The sequence below is a fragment of the Andrena cerasifolii genome, chromosome 1 (genome assembly GCF_050908995.1).
Source record: "Andrena cerasifolii isolate SP2316 chromosome 1, iyAndCera1_principal, whole genome shotgun sequence".
Taxonomy (NCBI): domain Eukaryota; kingdom Metazoa; phylum Arthropoda; class Insecta; order Hymenoptera; family Andrenidae; genus Andrena; species Andrena cerasifolii.
This window is the reverse complement of record NC_135118.1, coordinates 11,537,221-11,555,827: the sequence shown is the minus strand read 5'-3', so window position 1 is coordinate 11,555,827 and position 18,607 is coordinate 11,537,221. Positions and strand designations below refer to the sequence as shown.

Genomic DNA, 18,607 nt, shown 5'->3' with positions numbered 1-18,607 from the left:
GGTGTCGTTCTCCATTTGATGGATGTTTAAACATATTTAAATGTTCACACTGCAATAATAACTTACATCGTTGTACTCGGGAGGGTTCATAGAATAATTTAACGCTACTAGCAACCGATTAACTATTACGGTTTCGACACAAAAGATGTTCAAAGTTGAAAATTTGCATTTTTTTTTCAAAATCGAATTTCTCAAAAACAGAGGGTGATGGCGACAAACGGTTTGCAGATTCGTTTTCAGGGCATGAAAGCCTATAAGAGACGGCTATTGAATCTTACAAGTCCAGATGGCTGTCGAACTGTGCAATTGTTTAAACGCTACTCCGACAACAAGTGATTAGAATTGTCACTTTTCTAATAAAAACGTGATATTTCGTTATTACCCAAAGTGTTTCGTGAAAAACCGACCAACAAAGCACATATGGACGCAGACGAACTGAGACCCCCCGCACAGACCCAACGAAATCATCGGTTTTTACGTTTCGAGTTTCGCCTTAATGCGATTTATCTGCCATCCCTTTAAAATCCTGCAGCCGGGGGTTCTTGCAAAAACTAATTGTCGCGCTCCCTTGAACACGCGCGAAAAAACGAAGCTCGAATGGACGGCGTCCATGCTGGCAGGGATTGGTCGAGGAAGTCCGAAAGATCTGTGGCTGGGCAGTAAAAGGAGAAAAGAAAAAAAAAAAATTGACGCAGTCGGATACATGCGTGACAGCTTAATTACCGTCCACGCTCGAGTGTGAAATTGTCAATTACTGGCGAAAGAGCACGTACGCCTCCCTTTGCTTCGGTTTTCCAATTAATCTCGAGGGACTCTGCGGGTTACGCGTGGCACTTGCCGGCGTGCACGCGAGTTTTATGATCGTGCGAGAAGCCAAATTTTTATAAACATTGGCTCTTGCTTTCTGGCGCGCGATCCCGCGATCGTTTTTCCTTTTTTTTTCAGCGGGGAATTCTTAATTGCATGGATAATGCTTCAAGAGGCAAAGCCAGAGTAGAACGGTACAAAAAACATGTTATACCTATAAATGTGCATTGTTCGTGTCTTATTTTTGTAGTCATAAGAAATAGAAAAAAAAATAGAACAGGACATATATACTCGCACCCATTTTGTTACGTCAAATGGAACTAAGAGACGACAATTGATGGAACGTTTAACACTGCCTCGGTGTAATAATTAAAGTGGCGTTGAGTAGCTAAAACAGGAGTGTCGAAACAACTAGCCTATTGTTTATCAACACCACGAGTTTTAAAAACAGCATTAAATACAGTATCAAATAAATAGTTTGCAAAAGCTTCTCACAACAATTGTGGTTAAAAAATTGATGTAAAAAAATTAAGTAAATGTAAAATATGTTAAATTATCCATCATTAAGAGGAAACAATTGTTTCTCATTTTCGGCGCAAATTGCATTCCAATATCTTTTATAGTTCAAAAGTTATAGGAAAAAGGCCCCAAATTTTTCAACCGGGAAATTCTGAATAGCTCTTTGCGACCATCCCAAAATTCTCGAAGCTCGGGCATCACTGCTGTCCAGCGGTCGCTGGCAGCTCTCCGAACGCCGGGACGGTGCATGGTTGCGGTGGAATGGGTCCGTGAGGCGCTGTTGCCATTCTACCTGTTCGCGCGAGCGCGGGTTGCAGGATACAGCGCTGAGCCTGTATCTCGGATAGGCACTATCCCTGTATTTTCTTCCACTGCAGAAATAATAAAAAATCATTCTCTGTTTCCCTCTGAAAGATTCTTTGGGGTCTCTACTAGCTGTCTCGACAAGTTCCACAGCGGTGCTCGGCTATTACGTCGGTGTTTAACTTGGTATCAAACAGGATGTATCCGTAACACGAAACACGATATCGGGGGAGTTCCCTAATCGATGTCGGATTAATAGATTCGTGTTCCTCGAATGGACGTACACGGCCATGGTATTACCTTGGTCGTAAAGGAGCCCAGTATCCCGGAGGCTAATCAAATGGGGGGTAATCGATGATATCTACATTAGGCGGTGATATTCGTAGTAACAGCAGCGTAAAGCAAGCTGTAAATGGACTCTGAAAATCGGGGACCCTCGAAATCGAATGGATCGGATGCAACGTCAACGCAGATGCAGAAGACTCAATTCGTAATTCACTGGACAAAGGAATTCTTCTCGTTTCTTATTCTCAGTTCGATAATCTAAGCTAGAGAATCGCAGGGAGATAATATTCGCGGTTACTCCACTTTGCTAAACATTTATTTCGTCGATGTACAAAAGTAAACCTTCGCACGACCTCGCTGCAACCCTTAAAATATCATTGATCCGCTCAAGCAACATCCTGATCGAGTGGCAATTACATTCGTTACTCTGACGAGCAAATTAATTCGTTTACGCGCAGCTTTGCCCTCGAGAAAGCTAGCATTGTTACAGAGTTGTCAGTAGAATCGACGGTTTTATCGCGGACGCTTCGGAAGGAATAGCCTCACAGAAACTACTGATAAAATATATAATTAGATTGCTTTCAAATAAGTATTCAGTGGCGGTAAAGATTTCGCCAAACATCCGTGCGAAGTTGCGAGCAATCACACGTTTGATCTTACGTTTTACTTACAGGCTCTTTCGTTACCTTAGATACTCTTATTTTCCCTCCACTTACTTTAACTAACCACGAATAAAAATCTTAGGATACTTTCCACTCTGACGTCGGGAACCAGAGGACCGCGAATCTTCACCTAAAACAGAATTAATCACAAATCAAAAAATCATAGGACTAGTACCGCTATGATCGAAGAGTCGATTTAGCCGATTTAGTTGCGACTAGAGCTGTTGATTCCCGGGAGGCGGGTACCCGAGTACCCGTGAGATACCCGGGGCGAGAAAAATTTCCCGGGTAGAGAAGAATGTCCCAGGTAAGCGCTGAAAATCCGGTTATTTCCCGATTTTGTTGTATAACTCGTGAACTGTAAAATAATTTTTTACCAAACGATAGATCTAATTAAAACAAGTATCTTTTGCCTTGAAACTTTTTTTCTATCTCCTGCAGTTCGCAAGTTATAACACCAAATCGGAAAATAGCCGAATTTCCGGGGGTTAATTCCACCCGCTTCGAGTGAATTTGGGGAGCAAACAAAAATTGCGTTGCAATCAGGAGGAAATCCCCTACAAATTCACAAAGTTTCAGAATTTTTTGAATTTTCGGGATCTTCCCCTGTTAGTTCCTTCTAGTGGGACTATATTATGCTTGTTACCTTTCCTCAGTTTAAGCTTTCTTTCGACCACCAACTGCACTTCGGACCCCAAAGTTTGGAATCGATAAAGTGTCTTATCACACAGAGAACGAGGTGTTCACCTGACGGATACGTACGATTAGTCATCAGCAAGCAGCCTCACACTCTGCTTTTAGCAACGCAGGGAGCACAAAGGAAGGCGAGCACTGTACCACCGGTGAGGATTAAAGCGACCATGGCGAGGGTTGTCCACGCGGTGTATCCTGAAGTCACTCGAGTTGAAAGCAGCCTCTTGGTAGCTGGCAGCTCGACAACCTCCTCAGCATTTAGACCCAGCCTCTTGGCCTTGCCGAGCAAGAACTTGAGACGTCGTGACGCCTTCTCACAGGTCATCCTCGACAACCACCCCAGATACACTCTTCTCAACTCTTCAAACTGTGTATAGTTTCCTAATGTTGGTCATCGTACTTCAAGCGCCCGGTCGGCTCAATTAAATCTCCGCCACGCGGTGAATTCTTGATGGACTTCTTTTATCTACGTCGTGGCGAATGGTTTTCAATTGAATTGTGGTAGGCTTGTAAAGACCCGCCGAAGCTTCTCCCAACGGTGATACGAGGAATTCTCAAATATCATTGTGTAGGTGGAATATTTAGGTGCCTTTAATTTTGGATCAAGGAAATTTAAGTAAATCGCTTGAGGATGACTGCTGAGTATAGTTTTAGGGGCGCTTTATAGACGTAGACGAGATCCTACTTAGGAGGTCTTCATCTTTCACTAGACACGCTGAGTCCTGAGGATCTTGAAACCTTTCGAGAGCTACTAAATTTCATAATCTTGCGTGACCCACTAACTAGTCACCCCTAAATCTAGTAATCTCTTAAGCTTGCGAATCACTCGACCTTGCAAGTCCCCGATCCAATGGATTTCCATTTATATCGTTGCCAACCACGCCAATCCTCTTCGAAATCCTGCGAACAAAATAAGAAAAGCGCGGTTTGAACGAAGCCACTGTGAAACCAGCAACCGGGCCCAATGCAACACTGCGTCATCGTGTCACGTGGAATGGAAATCAGTCAACAATTATTCGCAGAAATTTAGTTCAAGCGAAGCTAATAACGTTACCATTTCCTGCTTCGGCAATGGAACGGTCCTAGGGGTGAAAACACCCCCTCAAAGGACTCTGTGGGTTGTCATATCATCGTGAATACCCACGAAACCGTGAAAGATATAAAAAAAGAATTTTAATTCCTTTGAATGTCGAATGATGAAAGTTTTTTTTGTTGTTTTTGACACCCTACAATATGGCGGTAAAGAGTTTTCGAAAAAAGGGTGGTAGAGATAAATTGGGGGAAAAAATTTTTTTTTCTAAAATTCCTGATCACCATATTTTAAAATATCAAAAACCATAAAACATTATCTTCGTAGGCACTTCAACTACATATCTGCAGTTTCAAAGTTTCTTTAATTTTCTGGTTGACGAGCATCCCTTGCTAGTCGTCGTTTCTAAGCCGAGCCCTTCCCATTGACTAGTTAATTACGTAAGTTAATTACAGCGGGTTTTTTACGATACCCTCGATCGTCTGCACTCTTTGAAAAGAGGTCTCCGATCTAAACGCATTTGAAGGGGAATGCGGAAAGGGAAATTAAAGAGACTAAGGGGATTTCACGCCCCATCGATTTGTAGTTGTATTTCTTTTTAGCACCGAGGACGACGTCATATCTCAAACGTTTCTTTTGTGATGCAGATTTGTGTAGCCTCTGATAATGGTTACATCAAGTCTGATCTTAATTACAGCTTTTGCAGTAGTCTATAGATATACACAGTATAAACGTGTGACGGTGATTGAAGTGATTTAATTGCATCGAGAAAAAGCATCAATCAATAATTGCTCGTAGGAACCGCGCAGTTTGATTATTCGGACCGTGCAATTCAAATCGCATCCCTTATGCTTGCTACGCGGTCAAACGCATGCTTCGTGCACGGAGTAGGTGAAAACTCATTAATTTAAAACAAGAATTACTTACGAATCAGCTAAAGTTTTTACGAAATTTGCTTCCCTGCTAACAATCACTGCTCCCCTTATTAATTTAATCATCGCGTACGGTTTTATTTGTTCACGTGGATCAAATTAGTTTGCCCCTCAATTAGCGTCCACCTGCAGAGTCTAACACGATTTAACGTTATTAAAATTTACGCGAAAATTAAGCAAAAGCAGAATCAGAACAGTAGGTACTGCATTAACCGAAAACCTCCCCCCCCCCAAAAAAAGGGTGAAACAAAAATATAGAAATTTAAAAGAAGATTCCGGTCTACAGCCCATAAAAATAGGTGACATTTAGGGATTAATTAAAGGAAAACTACCACAGATAATTTAAAGGGACTTTTGGTATTGTATTAAGAGTGTTTTAAACTATAGAAATATATTTTTAGAAGATGATTATTTAGTAACGTCTGTACCTATATAAGCACATTTCAATTTGTTACGCCGATTTTTTTTTTATTAATATCTCAGAAACTAACACATACCCGAAGCTAAAATTTTATATTAGGGGCCCCCCTCCCCTCCCTCCCAATCCCTCAAAATTTCATTTCATTATGATGGTTGGATCATACCGTAGTATAACCTATAAAAATATAGTTGTATATTGTGTTGTACATTGTATATACCTAGGTCATATTGAGTATAAAATATACAAAATCTATTTTGACCTCGCCTTTTTTTTATTATTTTCCTCGCAACATATGTCAAGGTCATTGAAATCGCTTTGAAGTAGCTTTTCGACAAGAGTGCCCTATTAAGAATGATAGAAAATGGAATTGTATCTGAACTTATTTTTGCTGGGCTATTTTTCATCCATCCTTTTTTTATTATTTTTCGTGTGATAGGTACTCGTCACCACAAACAAATACTGCTGTTACAAAATATAGCTGCGTCTTATGAAATTTTGGGGTTAAGTTTCGTTCGCCATAGATACAAACTTCTTCCACAGGGTGGAAGACGAGAATTTAAGCACGGCTAGGCTGTTCAATTTGATTCTTAATGCCAACAACGGGTGTCGCTGGAAATTGCATAATACGAGCAGCATAATGCGCATCTACGAGGGAAACAGGGAGAAAAGGAATGACACGGTTATTTTTCCCAGTTACGAAATACAATATGCTTTAAAGTATAGTTGAGAAAAAGGTCTCTGCTCGTTTTGGACTTTCGTCGGGCTTCCTACTTCCCGACCTAATGGGAATCTTTTTCTCTGCGTTTACGCGCATTTAGCGGAATGGTACCTACGGCACTGGAAGATGAATATTATACAGTAGGGCGGAGCGATACTATATAGGCGAAGATTTTAATTTGAATTTTCAGTTGGCCTGGGCGCGGGATAGTTGTCTTTTGTTTAACTAACACACAACTGTAAACAAATTTTTGGAAAAATATTCATTTTTGCAAAAATGTAAAAATTCGCAATGTGAATCTTATTTTTTTTTACATTTTTAAGAGAAAAAGGAACGCGCAGAAAATAATGTTTTTTCAAAAAAAATTTCCCCAGTTAAAATTATTGAGATACAAGAATTACTATAACTCGGGAACAAAGTCAGATACGGCATATGTTTATGTGAACTTTTTTTCATTTTTTTTCTATTCTTGCTATTTGTAAGAGGGGTCCCCCGTATTACGGAACAGCCTGTACATAGATAGTTCCACGAAAATTGGGTAACTTGGTTGGTGTCCCCATAACTAATATCTATAATATATCCATAACTATTTCTATAATATATCCATAACTAATATCTATAATATATCCATAACTATTTCTATAATATATCCATAACTATTTCTATCATATATCCATAACTATTTCTATAATATATCCATAACTATTTCTATAATATATCTATAACTATTTCTTATTTCATATCTCATATATCATTGTTGAATTAGTTTTAAGTATATTTAGTATTAGTATACGTAGTACTAATTAATGTTTAGTTTTATGTTATGGTTAGGCCTATTAACAGATTATACTGCGGCCTCGCCTTTACTCGCCTTTACTTTCTCCTTATGTACTATACCTTTGTTTTACGAGTAATGAAGTCGAAATAATAATAATAATAATAATAATAATAATAATAATAATAATAATAATAATAATAATAATAATAATAATAATAATAATAATAATAATAATAATAATAATAACAATAATAATAATAATATAATAAACTATATTAGGATATATTTTTTATCTTAAAACAAAAGAAAATTATCTCTTCTTTTTGTCATCTAACTTGAATAATATTTTTTTTGTAGGATAATACCCTTGACATCTCCACTTTCCACTTAAAATATCAGCCCCCTTTCGTCAGTCCCATGCCTGAAATGGCGTTAGGGGCTGACGACTCTACTAGTGGACTGACGCGTTTGTGTATTTATCAAGGCACGTCTAATTAAGTGATGAAATACTATAATTTTATAGTTTCATGGCTGTTTTGTTCAGAGTGCAAAGATTTTGTTAGTCGGTAGTCGGGAACGGAGCTCTTAGTTAACTGTTACTTATTGGAACTTTAGCAGTTTGTGGATTGTTGCAGATTTTAAATCCTAAATCAAGCGACTTTTCCTGTCGGGAACAGTATAATTATTACATTTTCCACCAAATCTATGTAAAGGCACATTTTTTAAACATAGTAAGGGATGTATGCAATGCCCTCCGACAAGTTACCCAATTCTCATAGAACTACCTATATACACATAGCATCTATGCGAATATTTCAATTTAAAGAATTCTTTAAAAAATGAAATTTTTCACAGGATTGAAGAAAATGTAAGTTCTCGAACACGATTGTACTTTCCGCTAGCGACGACTATAATTCAGGGGGGGGAGGTCGCGAGGGGAGTGAGGGCTCAAAGATCTAGCAATTCATCGCGCTTTTTACTCGCAAGTCTTATGGTGCGGATTTACCTCGACTTACCTAACTTATTCTTCGGATGATTACGCCTCGCGCTTACACGGAACCCCTTTTACGCGCACTCCACCTGTTCTGAGTTACCGCACCCCTCGTAATTATATTAAGGCGATTCGTTATACTACTTCTTAGCTACAGACTATTGTACAAATTACTCTGTTTTGTCGGATTTTAAATAAAATCGTTTACTTACTAACGTCTGTTAGTGATAATTGCAGCGTTCCTCATGCAAATAAATTTTAACATCACACCACGTGCAAAAGTTAACGTTAACGAGAAAAGTCCCGCACCCCTTAATGCACAGGGTGATTTCACGCAAACGCTTAAGGCGGGAATCTACCTGAAAGCTGAGCTAAGCTATCGCATGCTATGCTAAGCTTTAAAAAATTAGCTTCAATACATCCTTATGGAACCGTTTCCACCAAAAGCTAAGCTAACTTATTAAAATATTATTAAAAATTTTATTAAAAATTTATAAAATATATTATTAAAAAATTCAAAGTGGCCGTAGGGTTTTACTGGGTAAAAATCCCACACTGCCCTGGCGCCCTCGGGGGATTCCCCTCTGAAGGAGGCGGGGTGCCTTTTGAAAATTTCCCCAAGTTAAGAAAAAAATTTATAAAAATATAATTTATAAAAAAAATTATAAATTTTTTTTTAACATGGAGACATCTTCAAAAGACACCCCGACGCCTCCAGAAGGGAATCTCCCGCGGACGCCAGGGTAGTGCAGGATTTTTACCCACTAAAACCCCACGGCCACTATGAAATTTTTAATAATTTACATGTAAATATCTTAGGGCCCATTGGCAGAAACGCTCGGACACCTATTTACTCATTTTCGACATAGATCCATCGTGCCAAGGCTCATCATAATCGATGTCTACCTCATGGTGTCCTCCCCTTGTAAGTTGCGCTATGTTTTCTTATGTACTCTTAAAGAGATGCGTCTAAAACCGTTACTTTACATACATCTTTTAATTTTTGTTTCGCCAAGGTCACGCATACATCACGATGCAGAATGTGTAATCTTTATAGTATCTGTTCAAAATGAAAACGTAGGAATTGCCCGTAGGAATAACAGAAGTGTCTAAGAATCAGACTAGGCGAGGGATATAAAAATAAAATGACTATTAAAATTGCTAGGAAAAACTTACTTGCGATGTATCACCGTGAACATCCTTGAAGGAAGTTCAGTCTTAGGAAACATAAATCACTTTTCACCGTGCTGTCACAGCGCAACATTAAAGTTTCTTTATCTTAAAGCTCTAACCGCAATTGCCATAGCACGAATCAACCGAAGCTCACACGGTCCTTCCTTTCCAAGTAAAAACGTATCAAAGTTTTTCAGGTGACCACGTGTCGAAGATCCCGAGGCGAAAACACTGTACGCCAGGTCGTCGAAGGCCGTCGCAACGCTCACTGGCTTGGAATCGACTGGCAGCGACGTTTTATGAGCCACCCCCCACCCCGACCACCTCAAACTACCCTCTTTGCCAGCGTTTCCTATTCCCTTTCTCCTGCGAACAATTCGACAAATATGAGAGAGCAGTATTTGTCATAAACAAAGGTGAATGGAACGTTTGAAAGGAATTTACCCCTTGGAGGCCCGGAAAACTTGGGTATTTTCAGGAATTTCTACAGAATAAATTACTGGCTGAATTGTTCTCAAATTTCACATCCATGTTCGCTGGCTCTGGGATAATACGCAAATTCTTTCATGCCCGGACAAACAATAGTTTTTCGAAAATGTCATATTAAAAAAGATGCTTGCAAAGAAACCTGTCCCGCTTGCGCAAATAATTGTGGCTTCTCACTGGGAACTGAAACACAAACGGGAAACAAAATTTTATTATGAGTGTGGTTGTGGGTTGAACTAAATATTAAACGTTGAAAATTCAGAAAATGACGTCACTCTAAAATTACAATTGTAAAAAAATTCTGCGGACATCACTTCGACAAACTCCAAAAATGTGGTTTCGAGAAAAGCAGCTGTAAAATTTTAATAATATCCTTATACACGGTGTGCGCGGGAAGAATGAACAGCTGGATATCTCCTACTGTGTTGGAGATAAAAAAATAAAAAAAATGTGGCGTTGCATGGTTCGAGGGAGCCAATTTATTAGCGCAGACGAATTTTTTTCTTTCTAACTATTTTTTGCTATTTCAGCGGGTTTTCTTCCAGTGAAAATATATAATGTATTAACTGAAATATACAATTAACTGAAATTAAATTACTAAATTTGACCACCCCCACTTTAGAGAATAAACTAAATTTCAGAAAGTCTAGGAATTCAATACCCTCCAGAAATCGGATTCCAGATTTTCAAATTTCAGTTAAACCAAAGCTTCAAGTACAAAAAACTAAACTAAATCAATTAAATTACTAAATTTGACCACCCCCACTTTAGAGAATAAACTAAATTTCAGAAAGTCTAGGAATTCAATACCTTCCAGAAATCGGAATCCAGATTTTCAAATTTCAGTTAAACCAAAGCTTCAAATACAAAAAACTAAACTAAATCAATTAAATTACTAAATTTGACCACCCCCACTTTAGAGAATAAACTAAATTTCAGAAAGTCTAGGAATGCAATACCCTCCAGAAATCGGATTCCAGATTTTCAAATTTCAGTTAAACCAAAGCTTCAAATACAAAAAACTAAACTAAATCAATTAAATTACTAAATTTGACCACCCCCACTTTAGAGAATAAACTAAATTTCAGAAAGTCTAGGAATTCAATACCTTCCAGAAATCGGAATCCAGATTTTCAAATTTCAGTTAAACCAAAGCTTCAAATACAAAAAACTAAACTAAATCAATTAAATTACTAAATTTGACCATCCCCACTTTAGAGAATAAACTAAATTTCAGAAAGTCTAGGAATTCAATACCCTCCAGAAATCGGATTCCAGATTTTCAAATTTCAGTTAAACCAAAGCTTCAAGTACAAAAAACTAAACTAAATCAATTAAATTACTAAATTTGACCACCCCCACTTTAGAGAATAAACTAAATTTCAGAAAGTCTAGGTATAATGTAAATATATAATATAATGTATGCCATAATGTAAATATATAATATAATGTATACATTATAGCTTATTCAATTTGTCTTGGAACGCACTATCAACTCACCTCTTCAAAAAAAATAGTTCCATTTGAAAAACCGAATTTGACCATCGTATCTTCTAAAATAATAATCGAAAGAAAAATTCGTCTGCGCTAATAAAATGGCCTCCTCGAACCATGCAATGCCAATTTTTTTTATTTTTTTATCTCCAATACATTAGGAGATATCCAGCTGTTCAATCTTCTCGCGGACACCCTGTATACCGGGGTTGACTAACTGACGACTCACGAGCCGCCGGGGCCCCTCCGCCTTGCTGCCCCGCTGAACGACCCCCTCCATACCTGCTAAACTCTGACGATCGCAGTCGAATCCGTCCGTCTCCGTCTCCGTCTGCAATTTTTTCATAAATTATGCTGTCAATCGACTTGAAATTTTAACACAATGCGGACTACACTCTGGACATTAGATCAAAACAATTTTCAAAGATTTCTCATTATTTTTGCTCCGGCATCGAACCTCCTTAATTTTTCGGCCGGTCAAAGTAGAATGACTCCTTAAACTGCCGCCAGGATCATTTGTTTGTCAGTTTGAAAGTAAAAAGACTGCTGATTTATTGATTTTAGCATCGAAATTGACGAGGATGATTATTTTGCAAAAAGAAGAGAGATTAAGAAGTTCAAATTTATTCAAAGAAGTCTGTTAAAATTATTTAGCCATTTAATAAGTAGTACATAATTGTTGCGTTTAAAAATATGGACCCTCATTTTATTTTTCGATACTATGCAGGGTGGCTTCAAGACAAGTCCAAGTAAGTAAATCCTCGATAGCAAAAAAGAAATATAAAATCTCTCCACTGATTTGTAATTTGAGGCTTCGTTTCCGAATTGTACAATCGATGTAAAAGAGTTTAAATTAAATGATAATAAAACCGCCATGATTTAAGACAGAGCTCTATCAAGTGAGTGATATAAACACAATAAGTGAAGTCTAATATCAACGTATGTACTTAGAAAATTGTAGGTACTTATTTCCATGTACAATTTCTCGAAGTAGAATTTATCAATTGTGTAATTACCATCAGTTTATCAAAATAAATGCACTGTCGCCGAGAATTCCAGAATTCTCGGTTTCAGGTCAAGCTTACACCGTAAAACGCAATTTGGGGGTAACCAGTTGGTCAACCACGGAACGCATATTAGAAACTTCCGGTTACGCTTGCGTGTCATCTGGTTAGGCACGTCCCGAAGCAAATTTAGCCACGTTTAGGGCGCGAGTGTATGTTATTTTAGCAAAACACCTGGTGCAAATAATTCTTCCACGATAAAACCTGTATTCTTTTGCATAATGTCTGCATCACACATTATTAAAACTTCTAAATCAACGTAAAGCACTAAAATATATATATCTTGTGCCGACATATTATTTTTATGCGTTAACCCTTCGCTGACGCACCTCCTTTTTCGAACAACTTTGACATACCTGGTGGCTCGCACTCAGAACAATTTTTGAACGACTGCCATTCCCATCTAAAAAATCCAATCGTTATGAAAAAAAATCATAGGTCATCTTCAAAGTCTCTACAATGCATTCCAATAGTTGTTTAATTGAAATTTCATCACAGTTTTTTGTGGAAAAAATCTAGATTACCGTATGTCGAGAAAGAACGAAGAAAATCTTCAGGAAATTGTAACTTTTACAAATTTCAATATTAGAAGCTAATAATCTACAGAGTTGTTGTTTAGATATAATATTTTGAGGAAAAAATAGTTTATAAGTCGGCTTTGGAGAAAAGGTATTTATTTTGTGCATAGAAGGTACAGAGCGTCGAAATCAGCTTATGGGTGGCTCACACCCAGAGCGTCAACGAAGGGTTAAATTACCAGAGAACTGAACGTGCAACTACATTTTCTCTACTCGCGGTATTTTCTAGCAATTTCATTCGATTTTATCCCACTTGAAAATTATCTCGATTTCTCCTCCGTTCTATTGAGAATCGCTTGCAATTCCAACCGAAAGCTATTTAATTCCCTATGAAGTTCCCATTGTTTATTCACCACAGCTTACGAAAATAGCGAGTGTTACTGAATTCTTTTACAGTGCTTTAAGCATGCATATTCTCCTGCCAATACTTCACGTGACATATAAAACGGTTTCTCTTGCAATCCGCTTGAATTAAAGCAGCAATTGCCAGTAGCTAGGCTAAGTGAATTCAAAACCCATTTTAGCAAATCTAGATAATGATCGGTATAGTAATATAGTTGAAACAAATCATTAGTAAATTCCACTGCGACAAAATCAAACTGTTCAAAATACCTAAGACTTGTATCGAAATATATATTTCAGGGCCTTCGCTTATTTCCGAAATGTAAGCTTCGCAGTCACTTCTCCAAAGCTATCTTATTCTGTCACTGTTCGAAACTTACAAGGGGGGACACCATGTGGTAAGGTGAATGTCCCAATTTCTGCTCATTTAAGAGGTTACTCGTCAGAAAGAAGGTGTAAAAAATTTGTTTGTGAACAAATTTTGCAGAGTAATCGATTAATTCTTTAATAATAAATCAAGAAATTCAAAAACAATTTAAGGAAGATATTTCAAGTTGTTTAACTATTAGTAATTTGTAATTAAATACAACGCTCTAAATGTCCGTATTCCTGCTCACGAAAAATAACGATGTACGTGTTTCTACTCACCATTTGTACCAATTTCTGCTCACATAATGCGTTGCCTTTTCAGGTTAAAATAAGTTACATCTTTTATGGAGATGTTTTGTAATACAACAGTAAAGCATAAAATAATGATAAACAAAAAATAAAATGCCTTTCAAATAGAAGTAGAGGTTACAGCATATATTGAATTGTGAGGTTATGTTGCTAAAATTTTGGTGAGTAGAAATTCGGACGCGACGGTGATTCACTTGACCCTAAACCTAATCACCTGTTTTCTACTTAAAATAATAAAAAACAGTACAAAATCTACATCCAGAGCACAATACGGTATCTGTTTCTGTTAATAAATAAGAACTTTTACTACAAAAACTATTTTCTACCCAATTATCGAATAGCAATAGACCCTGTTCCTTACCACAACCAGCTAAAATACGGTCGAGAAATCATGTGTCTCTCATTTTAAAAGTTTTTCGTTGCTTATGCCGCACTTTGATTAGCCCCGAGCTCTTGCAACACTCGCGTAAATGTTCAAATAATTTATAATTATTTTGTTGTAACTACAGTACAAACGTGACGCTTTTAATAAGAAAAATACGAAATGAGCATAAATGGGGACACATGAGCAGAAATTGAGACATTCACCTTAGACACTGATTTTTATGAGCCTTGGCACGATGGATCTATGTTGAAAATAAGTAAATAGGTTTGAGTGTTTCAGCCAATAGGCCTTAATAATAGAGATATTACATGTAAATTATTAAAAATTTCATAGTGGCTGTGGGGTTTTAGTGGGCAAAGATTCCCTCCACGTTAAAAAAAAACTTTATAAATTTTATTTTTTAGCTTGAGGAAATCTTTAAAAGGCACCCCGACTCTTTCAGAGGGGAATCCCCCAGGGGTGGGTGCCAGGGTAGCGTGGAATTTTTACCCATTAAAACCCCATGGCCACTATGAAATTTTTAATAACTTCCATGTAAATATCTCTATTATTAAGGCCCATTGGTTGAAACGCTCGGACACCTATTTACTTATTTTCAACATAGATCCAGCGTGCCAAGGCTCATCAAAATCGGTGTCTACCACATGGTGTCCTCCCCTCGTTAGTCAAGAAGTATCGAAACTTAGCGTTGCAAACTATATTGACAAGACATGCTGTAACTTCTTCAAGGGAAGTTTCCCAAAAGTTACGATAATTTTCTGAACAGAAATGGTACGGTGTAGTTAGGTAAGTCCTAAAGCACAAATGGTGCTTGCAAGTTCGGCAAAACACAGTCCTTTCATTGGCCTCTGTGGATGACTGTTACGCTCGTAACCATGAAGTCCTAAGTAAGGCAATAAGTACGCCTTTCAACGTTGGCTCCCTCATTAAGCTCATTAGCTGACGCTCCGTTTCATTAGCGATATGACAACGAACGTACAGTGCATAGTCAAAGAAATTTTTAACTGTCACGCGTGTTCTCCTGACAGGACGCATTTAACGTATCCCTAAAGTGACTTTTTTATTTACGTTAGTGCCTTACATACACGATTCTATCATCCTTTGAAGAAGAACAAATATAGTGAACGTAAGTGAGATAGACGTACTACGTCGAGGAACTAGTATTTCAAACTGTTACGCGCGTTATAAAGTATCGTGGAATCACAAAAATTTCATATTCCATAATTTTCATCCTATCTGTACGAAAATAGTAGGAATTGATGGGTGAGGTCTTCCTGATGAAAATGAGTCCAAACACGACATAAAACAGACTATTTTTAGATTTTATACGGCGCTAGTGTTCATTCCAACTTAACAATCACTAATCCTAAATATATCCCAACTTATGTCGTGTTTGGACTCATTTTCATCGGGAGAACCTTACCAACGATGTCGTATTATTTTCATAAAGATAGGATGAAAATTATCGAAAGTGAAATGCTTATATATTTTTATACTTTTCTTGTCGATCTGTTATAATTCGTCGAGCTTGAAGTGATAAGGGATAACGGTTAAGACGGTCGCATAAAAAATTGTGTTGGGGATGATTCGTTCAAAAACCGGAAACTACTGTATTTTGATAGACTTCCCCCGCTTATTTCTTTTCCGTCAATACGTCTGCAAATAACGAGTCTACCTACTCGTACATTCGTCTTCTCGATCTGCTTCGTATGCACTTACGTCGGGACGAGCTAATTAATCCTCAGCATGATTGCAAGTAAATCGAATCTAGCTGGCGCGTTGGGGTGGCTGAGGACGCAATGCGGGCGGTGGGGTGTGTTAAAGGAGAGAAGGTTTGGCGGTTCAGCACGCTCGTCGAGTTAAATATGCAAATCAAGTTGCACTTATGTCTCTGGCTGCAGAACCCCCGGCAGAGCCTGCTATTGGGGGTGCAAACTGTTTTCGCGCATCCCCTCCAATCTGTCGGCGGTCATGTATATACTTGGAGAGAAGCGTTTCCTGCCTGAGCGTGTGCGCTTTCTAATATTTGGTTAACCAAATTCCATTCACGAAGTGGTGATTTCCTTCGTTACTCCAAGCTTTGTGTCTGAACCAATGAATGCGGTGCAGGAATTCAATTTTTAGAGTGAAATTACATGATCTACTTAGTATAAAGTGGTGGTCAAAAGAGAGTATGAAAGGTGAATGATAGTAAAATAATTCAATTTGATACCAAGGGCCTATAGTTCTGTGATGATATGTCATATATTATTATGCATATATCATATCGTATGAAACACTGTAAATAATGAAAACATATACGTATAAGCGCAGAAAAGCATATGTTTCGTGTGAGGAATTTAACAGAATAAAACAGTTAGATTGATAACAATAAGTGTAACAGTCTAAGGGAATATTTAAGTTCTGATTAGGCCACCGCCCTAAAAAAATATTTTAATGACTTAAAAAATCATTTTAAATTCCATTCGTTCTAGAATATAAAACGTGTTAATTATTATCTATATTTCACTTGTGGCAGTTAAGCTAATACCTTTTATTATAGAATACTGCAGCGAAGCACAAAGTGAACATTGTTATATTTGTATATATTCATAAATAGCCTTAGTACTGTATTTGTCACGTTGGTAACACTGGTCTTTTCGGTCAGTAGTTTTACTCCGCATAATATAGAGACGAATGTAGACCCTATCAAATGGTTGTATTTATGTATATCGATCTCCTTTAGAGCTTAACTTCAATATCAATGTATCATAAAATATTTAACACATAGTCTGTTTTTTACTTATTCGAATAAAAAGATTCCATATTTTTTCGGGCATTTTTTAAGATTTATTTACTTATACACAAGATCGAGTTACAATACAATGTAAATGAAATGTTCATTTCTCTTTTCAATATGGAACACTACGCGAACATTATTCCACTCTTTATAGAGCAATGTGCTCGGCGAAATATTAGAGCTCAGAAAAACAAGTTGTCCTTCACGAGTCTTTTATTGATGCAAACAGAAAGTACCAAATAGTATTTAAATATCGAGAGAAAAAAAATGATTAATATGCGTCTATAATCTAGAAAATTTCGATGATATAATCCAACAAGTAATTAAACGCCAAGAACTAAATGTTGAATTACAAACACAGCGACGTATGCTCATACATGTATTCATTAAAATATTAGTCAAAAATATTTGAATAATGAGACTAACGTCATCGAGAATACAAAAGATCTTCAATATTTATTCAGAATTTCCTGCTCAGATCAGTTTAATTCTCGGATTCCGAAAAAGTAACACAGGGTCAACCAGGAAAAAATACTGCGTTCGGATTTGTACACAGTCGCACATCTAGGGTAGACCGATTTCGAAATTAACATAAAATTCGTATCCGTATTTAACGCTTGATTTTTCACTATACATCGTAGAAATTACACGAACCCATACTTAAAATAGAAAAAGAAACAAGATGATCTGCCCCCTATTTATAAGTCGTATATATCAAATCTACAGGACTCGATTTAACATGTAGACCTAATTCCAGAGTTTCAATTATCAGCAGCATTCCTTAGACTTAAAACTTGATGGGTCGATAGTACTTTTATACTACATCCAAGTTATAACGTTCAGTCGCTTTGCAAACTCGTACACATGCTTTACTCATAATGATGACAACTGTGCACATTGAATAGTAGTGACTCTCTGAGATAGCTGTTCATAAACGTAACGTACTTATAGTCCCGTTTATTCTAACAAGTCACGTGCAATTATCAATTATCGTCGGCATCGTCATCATCATCGGATATATATTTCTTCGTAACCCTTTTTCTTCGACCGCCTCTACCCTCGCCTTTCCTACCCTTCAATTTAATTTTCATCCTCACGCTGGAATCGGCATCCGACCCGTCTTCGGCATCGCCTTCAAACAATCACCAATAAATAAAGTTATATTCCTAAATTTATTATTGATCCACCCTTTTATAATCACAGTTAACGAGAAAAAGTACCTTTATCGTCCATGTCGGAATTATTTCCCTCCTCCTCGATACGCTGACGCGCGTTCGTGAAAACTGATTGCAAGACGATTGAATCTTCGTGTATAAGAGAGGCTTCTTCGTTGTAAATCTGCGCATTCTTGCACAGCTGCATGAAATCCTTCTCGAGCTCATCGAAGTCAGCGTACTACAATAACAAATGCATGGTAACTTTTATCCCTTTAAAAACACACACACACACACACACACTTTGTTATGCTTAAAATCAAAGAAACTATTTG

At 37.4% G+C, this 18,607-nt stretch overlaps 1 protein-coding gene and 1 long non-coding RNA gene across 8 annotated transcripts in view; both read right to left on the bottom strand.

Moving 5' to 3' along the window:
• Nucleotides 1-2,219: 2,219 nt before the first annotated feature.
• LOC143375293 (uncharacterized) lies at nucleotides 2,220-9,950 on the bottom strand. The gene is made up of 4 exons (XR_013086872.1): nucleotides 9,757-9,950; nucleotides 9,316-9,678; nucleotides 3,339-4,169; nucleotides 2,220-2,706 (listed from the first exon to the last, which is right to left on the bottom strand). It is a non-coding gene; the product is annotated as an uncharacterized LOC143375293 (long non-coding RNA).
• Nucleotides 9,951-17,145: 7,195 nt separating this feature from the next.
• Nucleotides 17,146-18,607, bottom strand: part of Brm (ATP-dependent helicase brm) — a 43,530-nt gene continuing 42,068 nt past the window's right edge. For all 7 annotated transcript variants that reach the window (XM_076820314.1, XM_076820324.1, XM_076820368.1 and 4 more), the window contains 2 exons: nucleotides 18,339-18,513; nucleotides 17,146-18,250 (listed from right to left, as the gene is read on the bottom strand). In XM_076820314.1, the coding sequence (XP_076676429.1) occupies nucleotides 18,102-18,250; nucleotides 18,339-18,513 (324 nt within the window). In that variant the 3' untranslated portion in view covers nucleotides 17,146-18,101. The remainder of the gene's footprint in view (nucleotides 18,251-18,338; nucleotides 18,514-18,607) is intronic.